The 14,225-nt window shown below is 42.7% G+C and overlaps 1 protein-coding gene across 2 annotated transcripts in view; it reads right to left on the bottom strand.

Moving 5' to 3' along the window:
* nova2 (NOVA alternative splicing regulator 2) overlaps positions 1-14,225 on the bottom strand; it is a 90,559-nt gene that overhangs the window by 54,322 nt on the left and 22,012 nt on the right. For both annotated transcript variants that reach the window (XM_080459414.1, XM_080459415.1), the window contains one exon: positions 12,723-12,866. In XM_080459414.1, coding sequence (XP_080315540.1) covers positions 12,723-12,866 — 144 coding nt within the window. The remainder of the gene's footprint in view (positions 1-12,722; positions 12,867-14,225) is intronic.

Here is a 14,225-nt window from a genome sequence, read left to right as displayed (position 1 = left end):
ATGAGTTCATGTTCATCCTGCCCGAGTTCAGGGTTCAGCTCCCACTGGAGCCGCCGAACATAGAAACACACTCAGAAATGCACTTTAGGGGGAAGCAACAAGCGTGAGCTGCTTTTAATTTGACCTTTTCAACGACGGCGCTCCACTGCTCCCAACTGTGTCTCTTCAAGGGGGGAAAGAAGATGCTTGTGTCATTTTCTACTTGTAAAATATAGCAGATAATCAAACATGGGATATGGAAATGAAATACAGAGATCGTGAGCAGATAAGAAGATCTCCTTTTTAAATCAAGTAGTATCACTGGTGCATCAACATCAACTGACCAATCAGCTGCTGATCAAAACACGAGAAGAGATTATCCACACTAAATAAAACATCTCATCCTGAGGAAGGCGACAGAAGCGTTGCAGCTCCTGTCTGACTCGCTCTGCGATATGATGGTCTGTCTGTCAGCCTGCGCGGCACTGGCTGGTACAGAGGCATTACTCAGCCCGTCTGCCTGCCGCCTGACGTCACACGCCAACAAATATCAAAAGAAAGTGGTCTTTCATCACCGGCTCTCCAGCGTCAGCCTGTTTTCTCCACATATCAGCCGCGAGGTAACGAATCCCACTGGGTTCAGATAAACTGGCGAGTAGGCACATTAATATTCCTATCACATGTGTTTGTATCATACATGTGAAATGTATATACGCATGCATTTTTCTCCCTGAAATCATTATTAGTTCTGCCATCTGTAACATTATTCAAATAATAAATGGAGGAGTGGCAGCTCAGAGGCCACGTGTGCCGTCAGTTCTCACTGCAACAATCAAGAAAATCAAGTGTATTACAGGCAATGCCACAAAGTAAGTCAAATGCCTTTAGCGGGGAGTTAAAAATCAGAAGCACTGCAGACAGTCCAAATGGCAAAAATAAAAAATGTCCACCAATCAGACAGAACCAAAGCAGAAATCTAATTTAGTGGGAATCATCTCGTTATAACTGATAAACAACAGAGACGTAATGAATAAGTCGCTTAATAAGGAGAGGAAATGGCTAACAAACAGGAAATTCATCACATTTGCATGCATGTGTGTGTCTGTGTGTGTCTCTGTATGTGTCTGTGTGTGTGTGTCTGTGTGTGTGTCTGTATGTGTGTCTGTGTGTGTGTGTGTGTGTGTGTGTGTGTTTGTGTGAGTGAGTGACATGTAATATTGCAGTTTTCCATCTCTGGGTCTGAGAGCTTAGAGCTGCATAAGAGGCTTTGAGAGCTGAAATCAGCGATGTCAATAGAGCCTGTATGCGTGTGTGTGTGTGTGTGTGTGTGTGTGTGTGTGTGTGTGTGTGTGTGTGTGTGTGTGTGTGTCTGTGTCATGTGTTATTTTAGTTCATGTGTCGTTTTGCGACAGATGCGAGCTGGTTTTGTGTGTGTGTGTGTGTGTGTGTGTGTGTGTGTGTGTGTGTGTGTGTGTGTGTGTGTGTGTGTGAGTGTGTGCGCGTGCGTGGGATATTAAATACTGAAAACTGCAATCATGGTGTGGGATTAAAGACGAAGCTCTAAAATGGTGGCAGGCTGTCACAGAGGACAGACAGAGGAGACGCAGAATAACGGAGACGCACCGAAGAAAAAAAAAAAAAGAAGCAAAACATCAGAAAGAGAAAAACAAGCAGGAGGAGATGAAATGTCCTCGGTGGTATTTGAGAGGAAAACTCATGTGAATAAATTTAATCTCCTCCTAGGTTGTCGGATGTGACGGTGAGCTTCTTTGCCTCTTTCCTGGAACTGCTGGAAGCGGCCATGTTTGTCTTTTGAACGTCATGTGTCAAACTGGGAAACAAGAACTTCCTAACTGGTAACTGTTCCAGTGTGTTCGTTCAGTTCCCACAACATCCACAAGAGCCCGATCATTTAGTGCATCGACACGTTTGGCCGTGGAGCCGGAGCGACTGAACAACCAGCGGGTATCGGGTTGCGTTCTTCTCACGTGCGACTCGCTGGAGCCGCCGTGTCGTGTCCGGGTCGCTAACGAGAAGCTAATGGGCTCCGGTCGTCTCTGTGAACGCGAGTCGAGTCAAAACATGTGGCCCCCGTCCTCCAGGGCGTCTCATTAACAATCACATTCACTTTAGATCAGGCTCATTGAAGTGGCTTATACGCGGTAATGAAGTCACCGCTGCAGGAATGCGTCCTCCTACTCGGTTGGGGGGGGCAGGGGGGTAAATAGATACTGATATTATTGTGCAAACACGCCCGGCGACAAACGGAAAGAGAGAAAGATGAACTTGTCAGAGGGGTTTCGGCTTCAGATCTCTGTTTTTGCAGGGTCTGATTAGGGTTCATGTTACGAAGTGTTAAAGGGGTGGGGGTGGGGGGGTTTGTACAGACAAATGATCTCACAGCGAACATTTTCACTGGATGTTTCGCTTGATTTCTATCCGATGAGGTCAGAGAATTTGGCAGCAAATAGTAAAGTAAAACAAAGTCACTTCCAAGATCTTTTGGTACAGCAAGGAGCGGACTTTAAAAGGGCCCAGGTTATACGGTTTCCCAATTATTTTTCATTGGTGTCAGAGGTCCAACAACATTGTATTAAAATGTATTTTCCTCAAATCCAGCCTTGGTCCTGAATTTCAGTCTAAAAGTCCCTCTCGTGACTCTACTGAGAACAGGCTGTTTCTGTGTCTGTCCACACTGGCTCCACGCTCCTCTCTGGGTTTCTGCCCAATGGGGCAGAATTAAATGGGTTCTTTACTACGCATATAATAGTTGTATGGTTTTAAAATGAGCTTCTACAGAGGTTGTGATTTGGGCTGGTTTGGTGTTTTACACTTTGTTAGGGCTGAAAACAGTGAGTCAGATCTGGCAACCCTGAAGATGCAACTTTCTGGTACCATGAGCTAATGTTTACGGTGGATTTATCGCTGTGACTCGTAGAAACGCTGTCGTTCAACCAGGTTGAACCAGAATCAGACCCAGAAGGAGAAGCTCCTGAAAATGGTGATTTCAAAAACATTGTGTGTCTGAAAATGTAAGTTTGGTCGTAAGTGTTGTTACAGGAAGTAGAAAGTAGCTAACACCAGCTCCTGCTAACTGTAAGAGTAGCTGTTACAGTTTTTCATATTATACTGAATTTATTCAGTATGTCAGTAATGTTTGTAAGTTTTTATCTACCTGTGGGAAAGTCAAAGTGAGTATCCACTATGAGAAGGAGTGGTTGTTTCCCTGCCTGATGTCATGAAGGGAAAATCTCTGATTCACCCATTTGAGCACTTGTTCACTAAAAAGTTGAGTAAAGTGAGGCAGATGACAGATTTTCTTCTCTTCTGGAGCCTCATACAGTCTATAGGGACACATATTACTGTTAGAAAATCAACACAAAGTGAATTTTGCATAATAAGGGACCTTTAAAAGATTCGAAGGATCCTTTTTTCTTCATCAAGATATGCAGTACATACAGCTAAATATCTGCTGCAGCTTTAATGTATGTCATTTGTACAATTTCTTGAATATATCAGTGCTGGTTAATTATATTTGATTCTTATATATTGTTAAATGTATTGAGGGTGTTTGATGTATATATTGTTGAATATATCTATGCTAGTTAAGTGTATTTAATATACTGTAAATAATCTGTAAATATGTTGTCGTCATTTCCACTGTTTTAAAACGGGTGTATTTTTTTGTGTATCACATACACAAAGCAGTGCCTTTCATTAAATGCATACATGTATTTTGTTCTTAGGCCCTGTTTACACGACATTGTTTCACGTGACTACACCAAATCCGTTAACAAAAGGAGTGTGTTTACACTGTAGCAGCGGACATAGTGACAGCAATGTAGTTAGTATGCCGGGCCACAGGAGGGCGCTGTTGTTTGATTTTGTAATGAAACCACACAGACATGTGTGCAGAGAACATTACGCTATAAACGTGAACAAAATGGAGAGAACCCGACATCTGTATGGACTGATAACAAATCGGATGCTATCAGGGGTGAGTCTCAAATATAAAGTTACTGATCTGGACGATAAAATTAGAATACTGACCGCGAGTCATACCACTACGGGGCCGCCATGTTTGTTTACAACTGGATGAGAAGAAGGAAGGGGAGGGAGTAAGAGCGCTTGTATATATACATGTATACATGTATATATAAAGCTACTGTGACGATTTCTGTGTCACATTTAACCGCCTGAAAGGTACAAAAGGAATAAAATCGGCTGGATTGATAAACGGTTTCTTGAATCTGCGGTTGGAATCCGTCTTTAACTTAACTGAGGCCATTAAACTGCAGCTGGAGAGAAGGATACTGTGGAGGCATCGATACCAGCTCGTTTCCAGCTTTAAGTTTGTCTTCACGCTCCGCATCCGACTGGAGGTCAATACCTCGGTGAGGAGGAAGAGGAGGAGGAGGAAGACGAGGGAGCAGGTCGATTCTAATTATAAAACAGGTGTCCCGAATGAATATTTTATGTGAAGCTTTTGGTCTCGACACAAACTCCTTGTTGGCTGATTGCAGTGTTGCAGTGATTTGGTGGGAAAGACCCGCCTCTGGTCTGCACGTCTCTTTTCTCCTCATTATTTTAACTGCAGATTATCTCTTCTGTAGTGCTGTTAAAACTACTTCACCATTCACACCAGAACGCATTTATTTTGAAAGAAAAGCAGAGCTCCTAACTCTCACACAGTAACTCTTGCTTTTACCTGATGTTTTCCCCATTACTGCTCCGTCTGCTTGTAGAAGAAAATGTAAGTAAAAATAGAACAAGATGCAGATTATCATCATTCACTTATATATATATATATAATTGTTTTTGCTACTGTTTGCACTGTTGTACTTGTCCCTTTGCCTTTTTCTCTGTATTTACCGTTTGCACCAACCCACCGAAACCAGTTCCTTGTATTGTGCAAACTACACCTGCCAAGAAATCTGATTATGATTCAGAAACAACCTAAAAACGTTTAATCGCCCTAATCAGCAGTGCACATTTATTACAAAGTAAAACTACATTTATAGCCAAATACTGTATAAACCTTCCACTTTACAGACTTCAGGAGAAAAAAAAATCACAGTCAAAAAGAACATGCAAACTCTGCACAGGAAGCTTCCCAAGCCGGGACTCAAACCAGGGACTTTCTCATTTTGAAGTGGGAGTCCAAACCACTACACCACTCTCCGGCTCGATTTCAGAACGTCAATACAAAATTCTAGACTTGAGGACAGCAGCGCTTCACGATTACGTCTACGGGCTTCAAATGTGCAGCATGGTGGAGTAGTGGTTAGTGCAGCTGCCTCACAGCAATAAAAGCCCTGGTTCAAACCCTTCATTGTGTAAATGGATGGATGTTTTAAATGACCGCAGGTGCTGAAAATCCATTTTTCAAGTGCTTTTCACAGGTAAATACTGTTGTTCTTAGTCATTATCACAAGAGGCACTAAAACCTGTTAGAAGAATAGTTTTATATAATCTGGTGAAACACATCCTGAGTCACAGCCTGTCTGTAATTAGCTCAGAAACACTGCAGGGTGTTCTCTCTCACCCCTACAAAAAAAAGAAAAGTGTTAAACTCATTAATATCGATGAAAAGATGAGGACATGAATGAATTTATCTGAAAAGTAAATGTTGCAAATGCATGTCTCCTGTTGACTGCAGAGTTAATTTTAAATGACTGTTGTGTTTCTGCGAGAAACAAACAAGTGGCGAGAGAGAGAGAGAAAGAGAGAGAGAGAGAGAGAGAGAGAGAGAGAGAGAGAGAGAGAGAGAGAGAGAGAGAGAGAGAGAGAGAGAGAGAGAGAGAGAGAGAGAGAGGGGAGCTATATTTGGCAGCAGCTCTGCCTCGTACTGTATGGGTATGTAATAAATCTGTTGTGCCATAATAGTGAATGGTGTGATGCAAAGCTGTGTGTGTGTGTGTGTGTGTGTGTGTGTGTGTGTGTGTGTGTGTGTGTGTGAATAGTGGCCTGTCTCGTCCTCCAGTACTGCTGCTCCTTGCTAATTGGTTGCTGGCTTAAGTGCTGCTGCTGCACTATTCTCCAGATGGGATGAGGAGGAGGAGGAGGAGGAGGAGGAGGAGGAGGAGGAGGAGGAGGAGGAGGAAGAGGAAGCACGAGCAGCAAGGTAGAAGGGGGGTGACTGATGGGTGAGATAAACCTGGATCGAAGGATGCATGAATAAAAAGGGAAGGAGGGCCTGTGAGACAGAGATGAGGGGAGTGATAGATGAGTGCAGGAATGTCGGCTGCGAGACGTGAACGAGGTAAGACAAGGTCGAGGGGTTACAAACAATGTTTCCGCTCAGTCTTTAGCACATAATCCATCAATAAATTAGTAGTTTACACAATCAAAAGTGTCCCGTCGTGCCTTTGAAATCCTAATTTTATCCTCTCAGGAGTTTATTATAATATAATAACAAACTTTATTAACATTCAAAGAACGTTTAATGAGATAAACTCATTTAAGGGCTTTTACTTGTTTCTTTGAAAGGTTAGATTAATAACAATTACTATTTATTTATTTATTTATTTATTTATTTATTTATTTATTTATGTATTTATTTATTTATTTATTTATTTATTTATTTATTTATTTATTTATTTATTTATTTATTTATAACACTGGGTACATTGTTTTTATTGTGCCTATCTTAAGTTGTTACGATTTTATATTACTTTTCTATTCTATTTGACATTTAATCCGATTTCATTCTTTGCTATTTATGTTTTTGGTGTTAAAAGTGTTAAAATTGAGCATTTCTTAACATTTTAATGACTTATTAAGGGTTAAGCAGAAAGACAGGATAATGATATAAAAAGACACATGTATGTGTATATAATCAAATGTTAAAAAAAAGTAGACAATTAAGGAAATGTAATTGATTTAAAAACCTTACATTGTTATTAAATAAAGCAAATTAGATGCAGGTTGTGATGTGCAGAGATCCAGTGTGAGACGTCGCCCGGTGCTTCATGTGAGCTGCGGCTGCTGCAAAACCAGCGACGAAGAACCTCTGCAGGAGCTTCAGGTTCTACTTCAGTAGAAATGAATGATCTGTTTGTGGAGAGAAATCCACGATTGTTTATGCTGGAAAAAAAAAGTCTCCGTCTCCTGCTGCTGTTGGTTCATGTCTCATCTGAGCGCCGTGTGGCTTCTTTTAATGAGACTCTGGCAAAATACCTCTACGACACTTAAACTGAGGTTCATTTTAGGTGTTTTACAAATAAAGTTGCTTGCTTGCTCATCATTTAATTACAGATTTTCAGGCATGCATGTGTTGGACAACACTGTGTTGGAGGAGGAGGAGGCAGAGGAGGAAGAGGAGGAGGAGGAGGGGGCAGAAGAAGAAGAAGAAGAGGAGGAGGAAGAAGAAGAGGAAGAGGAGGAGGGTTAATGTCTCTGCAGAGAGTGAGGAGAGGAATGGGATGCTTCGGCCAAGACACAGCAGTAACTCTCAACTCTGTTCATTAAACTGGCTCCGTTATTCCTAACGCACACACACACACACACACACACACACACACACACACACACACACACACACACACACACACACACACACACACACACACACACACACACACACACACACACACACACACACACACACACACACACACACACACACACACACACACACACACAGCTCCTTGCAGCAGGTGGGCCTTTTGATTTGTCACCCAGGAAGAACCGGGCCTCATTTGCATACAGATGCCCCCTTCAGCGCAGAGGAAGAGTGTGTGTGCATGCAGACATACATACATTTGCGCATGCACTCACACACAAGCACACGCACACACACAAGCACACGCACACAGCGCCTTCTGTTCTTCCCTCCAGACTTGAGGCCCCGACAACCCTCTCTTTCTCCTCTTTCTCTTTCACTTGTCTCCCTTCCTCCCTCGATCTCATCTGTTCTTCTTGGCTGTGCACCAGGAGATTAGACGCTGTGCAGATACATATATGTGGGCGTGTGTGTGTGTGTGTGTGTGTGTGTGTGTGTGTATCAGCATGCATAATATATTTCTTGGGGGGAGACTTTCCTGCATATCCTGTGTGTCAGTTCAAACGTCTCCTTTAGATTTATCTGCATGCGTTTGTATTTTTTCCTTCCGTCGCAATGGCTAAGTTCATGTATTGTCTGCATCCCTGTGTGTGTGTGTGTGTGTGTGTGTGTGTGTGTGTGTGTGTGTGTGTGGGTGTGTGTGTGTGCACGTTGGAGCCTCTTGCACCTTGCATCTGTTCAGCTGGCAGAGCTTTAAGAAGTCTCGTGTGCCGATGTCAAACAACGGTGGTTTGTTTGCAGACCTCCACACTGAATTCACACACACACACACACACACACACACACACACACACAGCAAGAAGAGGGAGAGCTGAATTTAAAACCAAAGAGTAAACCGTGGAGGTGAAGTGAAACTGAGTGTTGGTGGATTTATTTTCCTGAAGGAATCGAAGATCTAAGCTAAAGAAGCCAAGAATGTCATATATGTTCGATCCAGAAATCCTCCGTCTACACCTGCCGCATCGAACTCGGGGTCCGAGCAGACGTGCAGGAGTAGGATCCACTTTCAATCACCAGATTGAAAATGATTTCATTTCAGTTGCAATAGTTCATTTGTTTATCGTGAAGTAGTAAGACGGCGCACGCACACAAAAACAAACCTAATGAGCAATTTTGAGTCACCATGTAGCAGCAAGTATCTTTGGATGGAGGAAGGAAGTCCACACACACACACACACACACACACACACACACACACACACACACACACACACACACACACACACACACACACACACACACACACACACACACGCACGAAGAATATGCAGACTCTCAATCGGAAAGCTGTAGGTTTGATTCCCTATCTGTCTACATGTTGAAGTGTCCTTGAGCAAAACACTGAACCCCAAACTGCTCCCAATGGATGGACCGAACGCTTTGTCACACCCTATTGTGTAATAATGGTGCAATATGTAATAATGTAGTACATTTTCAACTCACTTTTTTTTTGAAAATGTAATAATTTGGTGCGTTGTGTTTTAAATGTCGCCCTTTATCCGTAGACATGGTTCAATCTTTAATAATAAGAAAAAAAATTAAGATTCAGTTGGACTAGAATTATATGTCACTCTTTGCTTTTGCTCGTGTCCTGCCAACATAGCAATGGTAGAATGCAGGGCTCCAATCAGGTAGAACTTTTTAGAACACCTCCCATTGAGGCTGGGAGACGTTTAAAGTCACAAGACAATCAGTATTTCCACCAGTCGATTCCTTTTTCTTGAAGAAATGAAACCAGATTGCAAGTGCCACTCAGTACATTTAATCATTTAACCTGCATTTTGTAATAACTGTTGTAATGTAAGTTATTATAAAATGTGGCAGATTATTACAAAATGCAGCGTTATTACATAATGAGTTGAACATTTCTTACATTAATAGATATTGCACCATTATTACATAATGCAGTGCTACACACCTTGCCAGGCAGCCGCCTCCATTGTCGTGTGAATGTGTGTGTGAACGGGTGAATGTGATCAACTATGTAAAGTACTTTGGGGACTGCTAAAGCAGTAGAAAAGCGCTGCATTAGTGAAATCCATAACACCAGACTGGAATCGAACTAATGTCGTTTGTTGTGAGGCAGCAGTGCAAACCACTACACCACATTTTATTCTTTTCCAAGAAAAATAATGTTTTTATTGGAAAAGTGGTATTGCGTTTGGTAAACCGGAGAAAAAAAATTTGGTCACCTTAAGTTGACATTTTTGATACGAAACAAAATAATATTTTAATTGTTTATTTCAATCTGAACTTTAACAGAATCGAAGACAGGAAGAGTTGCGTCTGCATGAGTTTTGTCACACAAACGTTTATTTATTTTTTTTCCCCTGCGTGTTCTTAGAGGAGAGACTCACTGTGTGCAGCAGCCAGACAAACAAAAGGAATTCCACTTTAAAGCCCTGAACAATATCGAAACGCCGCTCGCTGTGTGGCCAATTAGTCTGGAGCGAAGCGCCCTGCTGCGATTGGCTCGGGGGCATCGATTACATCAGAGACTCAACAGGCGCTACGGCGGCGACGCCGGGAAGTTTAACTGGTGGTGGGAGTAATGTTCGGTAGCACGGCTGACGCTCGGTGTCAGGATCCCCGCAGGCGGCCGGGGTTACGCCAGCAGGAGAATCGTGCCTCATTGCAGCAGATCTGGTCGCATAAATAGGTTGGATAATTCCACTACCTGAAGCAGGGGACCGACAGCCAAACTACAAGCACATGAAGCCACTTAAATCTGTCGCCCCGACAAGCTCCTCCACGCGGTTTGAGGTTATTGACAAAGTGGAAGCAGAAAAAGAGTCAAACCACCAGGAAAGAAATACCATGTTGTATTTCACGGGATGTCAATCATCCGTTTATCAGACATACAAAATCCAGAATGTAGCTGTCAGTGTGTTTCAGCACCGTGAGCTCTGGGTGACTTCAGCATTAACGTGATATATGGGTTTTCAAAGCACTGGCTTTAACTTAAAGAGGGATTGTGGTCTCGGTGATGTATTAGGAAACAGAACAAGTTTGCCAAAGTCAGCCTCACATTTCATCTGCCGTTCCTCTATTTCTGCAGCTCAGACAGACGTCACCAGAAATAAAGCAAAGCATCAATCTGAATCCATCGTATTGCTTCTGCACAGCAAGTTCCCAAAAAACAAACAAAAAATACACAGTGTTGGTGATAAGATGTTCAAGATTGTTCATCAACACAAAGATAATTGATCACAATACGATATGAAAAAAACCCAATTATAAATGAGGGTTGGAATCAGCGGCAGAGCTGCTGTCTCTCACTGAGCGGGTCGTTAGCATTAGCATAAGCCAAAGACGCAGCTCTGTTACTCTGAATTGTGTCGTTCACAATTTTCAATCCCCAATCTTTCAACAAGCATCAGGCACAGATCTGTCTACAGCCACATCACGGAAGCATTAAGAGTTTGGACAAATACAATTTCAATTTCACCTCTGATCCTATAATCCTGATCGCTGGTGAACAGTGTGTGTGTGTGTGTGTGTGTGTGTGTGTGTGTGTGTGTGTGTGTGTGTGTGTGTGTGTGTGTGTGTGTGTGTGTGTGTGTGTGTGTGTATTGGATGTAAAGTAAGCCCAGTCAGGGGGCCCCATTGCACCGTCAACCAAGGGCTCAAAAGATCAGACAACACACACACACATCATTATAAATCCATCAGTCTATTCTAGAGCTTTAATTTGAAACTCTAATTATCAGTATTATCGGTGTGTAAAAACCTGCCAGTTGTCAGCGGCTGAGATTTATCTAAAAAAGTTGAGACTCAGCCGAGCGAAGACTCTTGGACAGGTTTTTACTCGCCGTGTGTGTGTGTGTGTGTGTGTGTGTGTGTGTGTGTGTGTGTGTGTGTGTGTGTGTGTGCGCGCGCAATCTGAGCACGGGTGTTTTAATGTTATGAAAAATTGATGTATGAGAAGGGAGATAATGAAAGGCTTCCCTAATGGCTGAAAACACTTTGAACTGATCCATCAAATTATCCCCAAACATCATCCTTCACTTGCTCCGGGAGGACGGGCAGATAAAAGGACGAGCGCGTGTTCTTGACCTCCGCGTCCAAACAAAGCCTGCATGCAGACATGCACCCACATACACAACGCGCCACTTTATGTTGTCTGCTTAAATGATGTGCTCAACCCAGTTTACTTACTACTATTCGCAATTTTTGTTAGAGCGACTGTAACTCGTTTTGACACCTAAACACTTGGTAAAACGACCGTTGAAGCAAATTGAATTCGTCGTTCAGGTTCAGGATTTCTGCGGTGTGATCCGCCGTCATGCACAGCTGAATAAAAGTAGACATAAATTGCACAACATGTGTAGCACTTTAAGGAGATGTGAGCTGCACAGGAAGAAAAGCACAATATTTGTTTCTCCACTCTCTAATAAGTCGACAATGGTTGACAACATCAGTTGACAACAATTTCAAAAATGTCAACAGTACAAGTGGATTCTGAAAGCTTTTTGGGGGAATTTGATCCAAATGAGATATTTAGGTCGTAAGATATGTCATGTTTGATCATTTTATCTTTTTACAATATAGGATATATAATACATAAACAGCTTTTTCTGGGTTTAATGTTACAAAATGTCAAAAAAAGTTTGAAATGCACTTTCACAAGAGCCAAAAGTGGAAAAACTTAACAGTATTTAAATGAGAAGCTCCTTAAAGGGTTTAAACTGAACATATTTCGACTTCCTTACTAAACATCAGCCTCTAATTCCTGCATCCACTTTATTATCTCCGTTATTCAGACGGACGTCACATAAATCCTCTCGACTGCAAAAATGTAGAAGAGTGCACATCTGAATGTATATCATATATTTAAGACTGAGTGGACATGGCAGCAGTTTCATGTTTATCCAGTGAGAAGAATGTTTACTCTGCAGCTTATTCAGTGTACACACGCAGCATAAACCACACGCCAACTGTGTTGTAAGTGTAAATGGCCTAAAGTCTGATGTATGCTTAAAGTGTAAAAGCTCAAAATTAGGTTTTCCTTCAATTTCCCAAACACAAACATCCAGAACTGCATTCATCATCGTCATCATCATCATCATCATCATCATCATCATCATCATCATCATCATCATCATCTTCAGCAGCAGCAGCAGCAGCAGCAGCAGCAGCAGCAGCAGCAGCAGCAGCAGCAGAGTTAACGGGGTCTTACCCGGGTAGAAGTCTTTGGATTTGGACAGTTTGATGGTGGCGCCGGTCTCTTTCTGCAGCTGCACGATGGTCTGTCCTCCTTTTCCGATGATTGAACCGGCCGCATAGCTGGGAATCAAAACCTTCAGGAAGTACTCGCCTTCCTCTGCAGCGGGGAAAAGAAAATAGGGAAAAGGGAAGTCAGAGCTACTCCTGGTCGTGTTGTTTTCACTACAAAGCTGAAAAAAAAAGGGAGGGAAAAACAAACGTCAACAGCGAGAGTGAATATTTGGGCCGTTCTTTGTTGGACCTTTGCCCTCATGCGTGCCGTCTGTTTTATTGAGTCGTCCCGGTTTCAGGGCGGGGTTATCATCTCCTGATTGAGCGGCTGTAAACTGTGAAGTGGAGGGAGAGCGTTTGTCAGTAATCACAGTCTGACAGAACAGATGCTCGCCGGTGCCGCATCGCTACGCCAAAGTGGGACGATTTATCCATCTTCCTACACCTCTTCGTCTCCGCCCCTCCCCCTCCTCCTCTGCCGCCACTCCACACCTTCCCAAAGCCCCATAAATCCACCCGATCACATCAAAACACCACTGTTATCCATGACAACTAATTATCTCCATAATCGGATGATTCCCTGCCAGCCTTATCTCTCCCTTCTTCTTCTTCTTCTTTCTTTCTTTTTTTTTTTTTTTTTTCTCGGCACGTCCGTTCGCCTGTAAACACTCCCTCCAGATTGGTCTGATCTAATTTCAGCGTCGGGCCCGAGGAATCTGCTCCTCGTCACCATCTTGGCACGTGGCGGAGGAGCGAGCCGAGGAATACGCCGCGAGTCACTTTTCCCATTAGAGCTGATCAGATTCAAACGGCGAGACACGCACACGCTCATTAACATGTGCAGACAATGTAAACAGAGCCGATTCAGACGATTCAACGCTTCTGCATTCGCCTGCATTGAGGGATATTAGTGGAAACTCTGGATACGGGAGGAAGATGTGCTTTCTCCATCAAATCAATTTTCAGACATAAATATTTAGCTTTTCCACTTCCTTCACACTGATGCACTCGTTTACCCGAGGAAATAAAACAAACAAAAAAAAATAATTAATAATCACAGTACAATCTGACCAATAACCGTGCTTCCCTTTGCTCATATACGTTTCTTTTTTCAAACATTTGTGGCCCCACTTGCTGGCGGAGTCTCCTCCCTCTGTTCTCCGAGCAGCTGTCTGAGGTGATCAAAGTGAAGTTGAATCGTACCAATTCCGAAGAAAACATCTTGAGAGGCGGTGATTTGTTATACCTGATTAAATCTCCACAACTTCCTGCATCTGCTCACAGTAGTTCTGCACTGACAGGTGTGGATGAAGTGTTTACCACGTTACTATAGAGCCACGACATCTACTGAGGCGTTTCCATTATGAAATCTGAAGGAAAAACAAAGTGAAGTTGTGACTTTTAATGTAACCGAAGAAACAACTTGGGAGACTTGAAAAGCCTTGTTTATTTATATGGTGTCAGA

This window comes from Lipophrys pholis (genome assembly GCF_963383615.2).
Source record: "Lipophrys pholis genome assembly, chromosome: 3".
Lineage (NCBI taxonomy): Eukaryota > Metazoa > Chordata > Actinopteri > Blenniiformes > Blenniidae > Lipophrys > Lipophrys pholis.
Note: the sequence above shows the minus strand (reverse complement) of the source record. Positions and strands in the feature narration are given on the sequence as shown.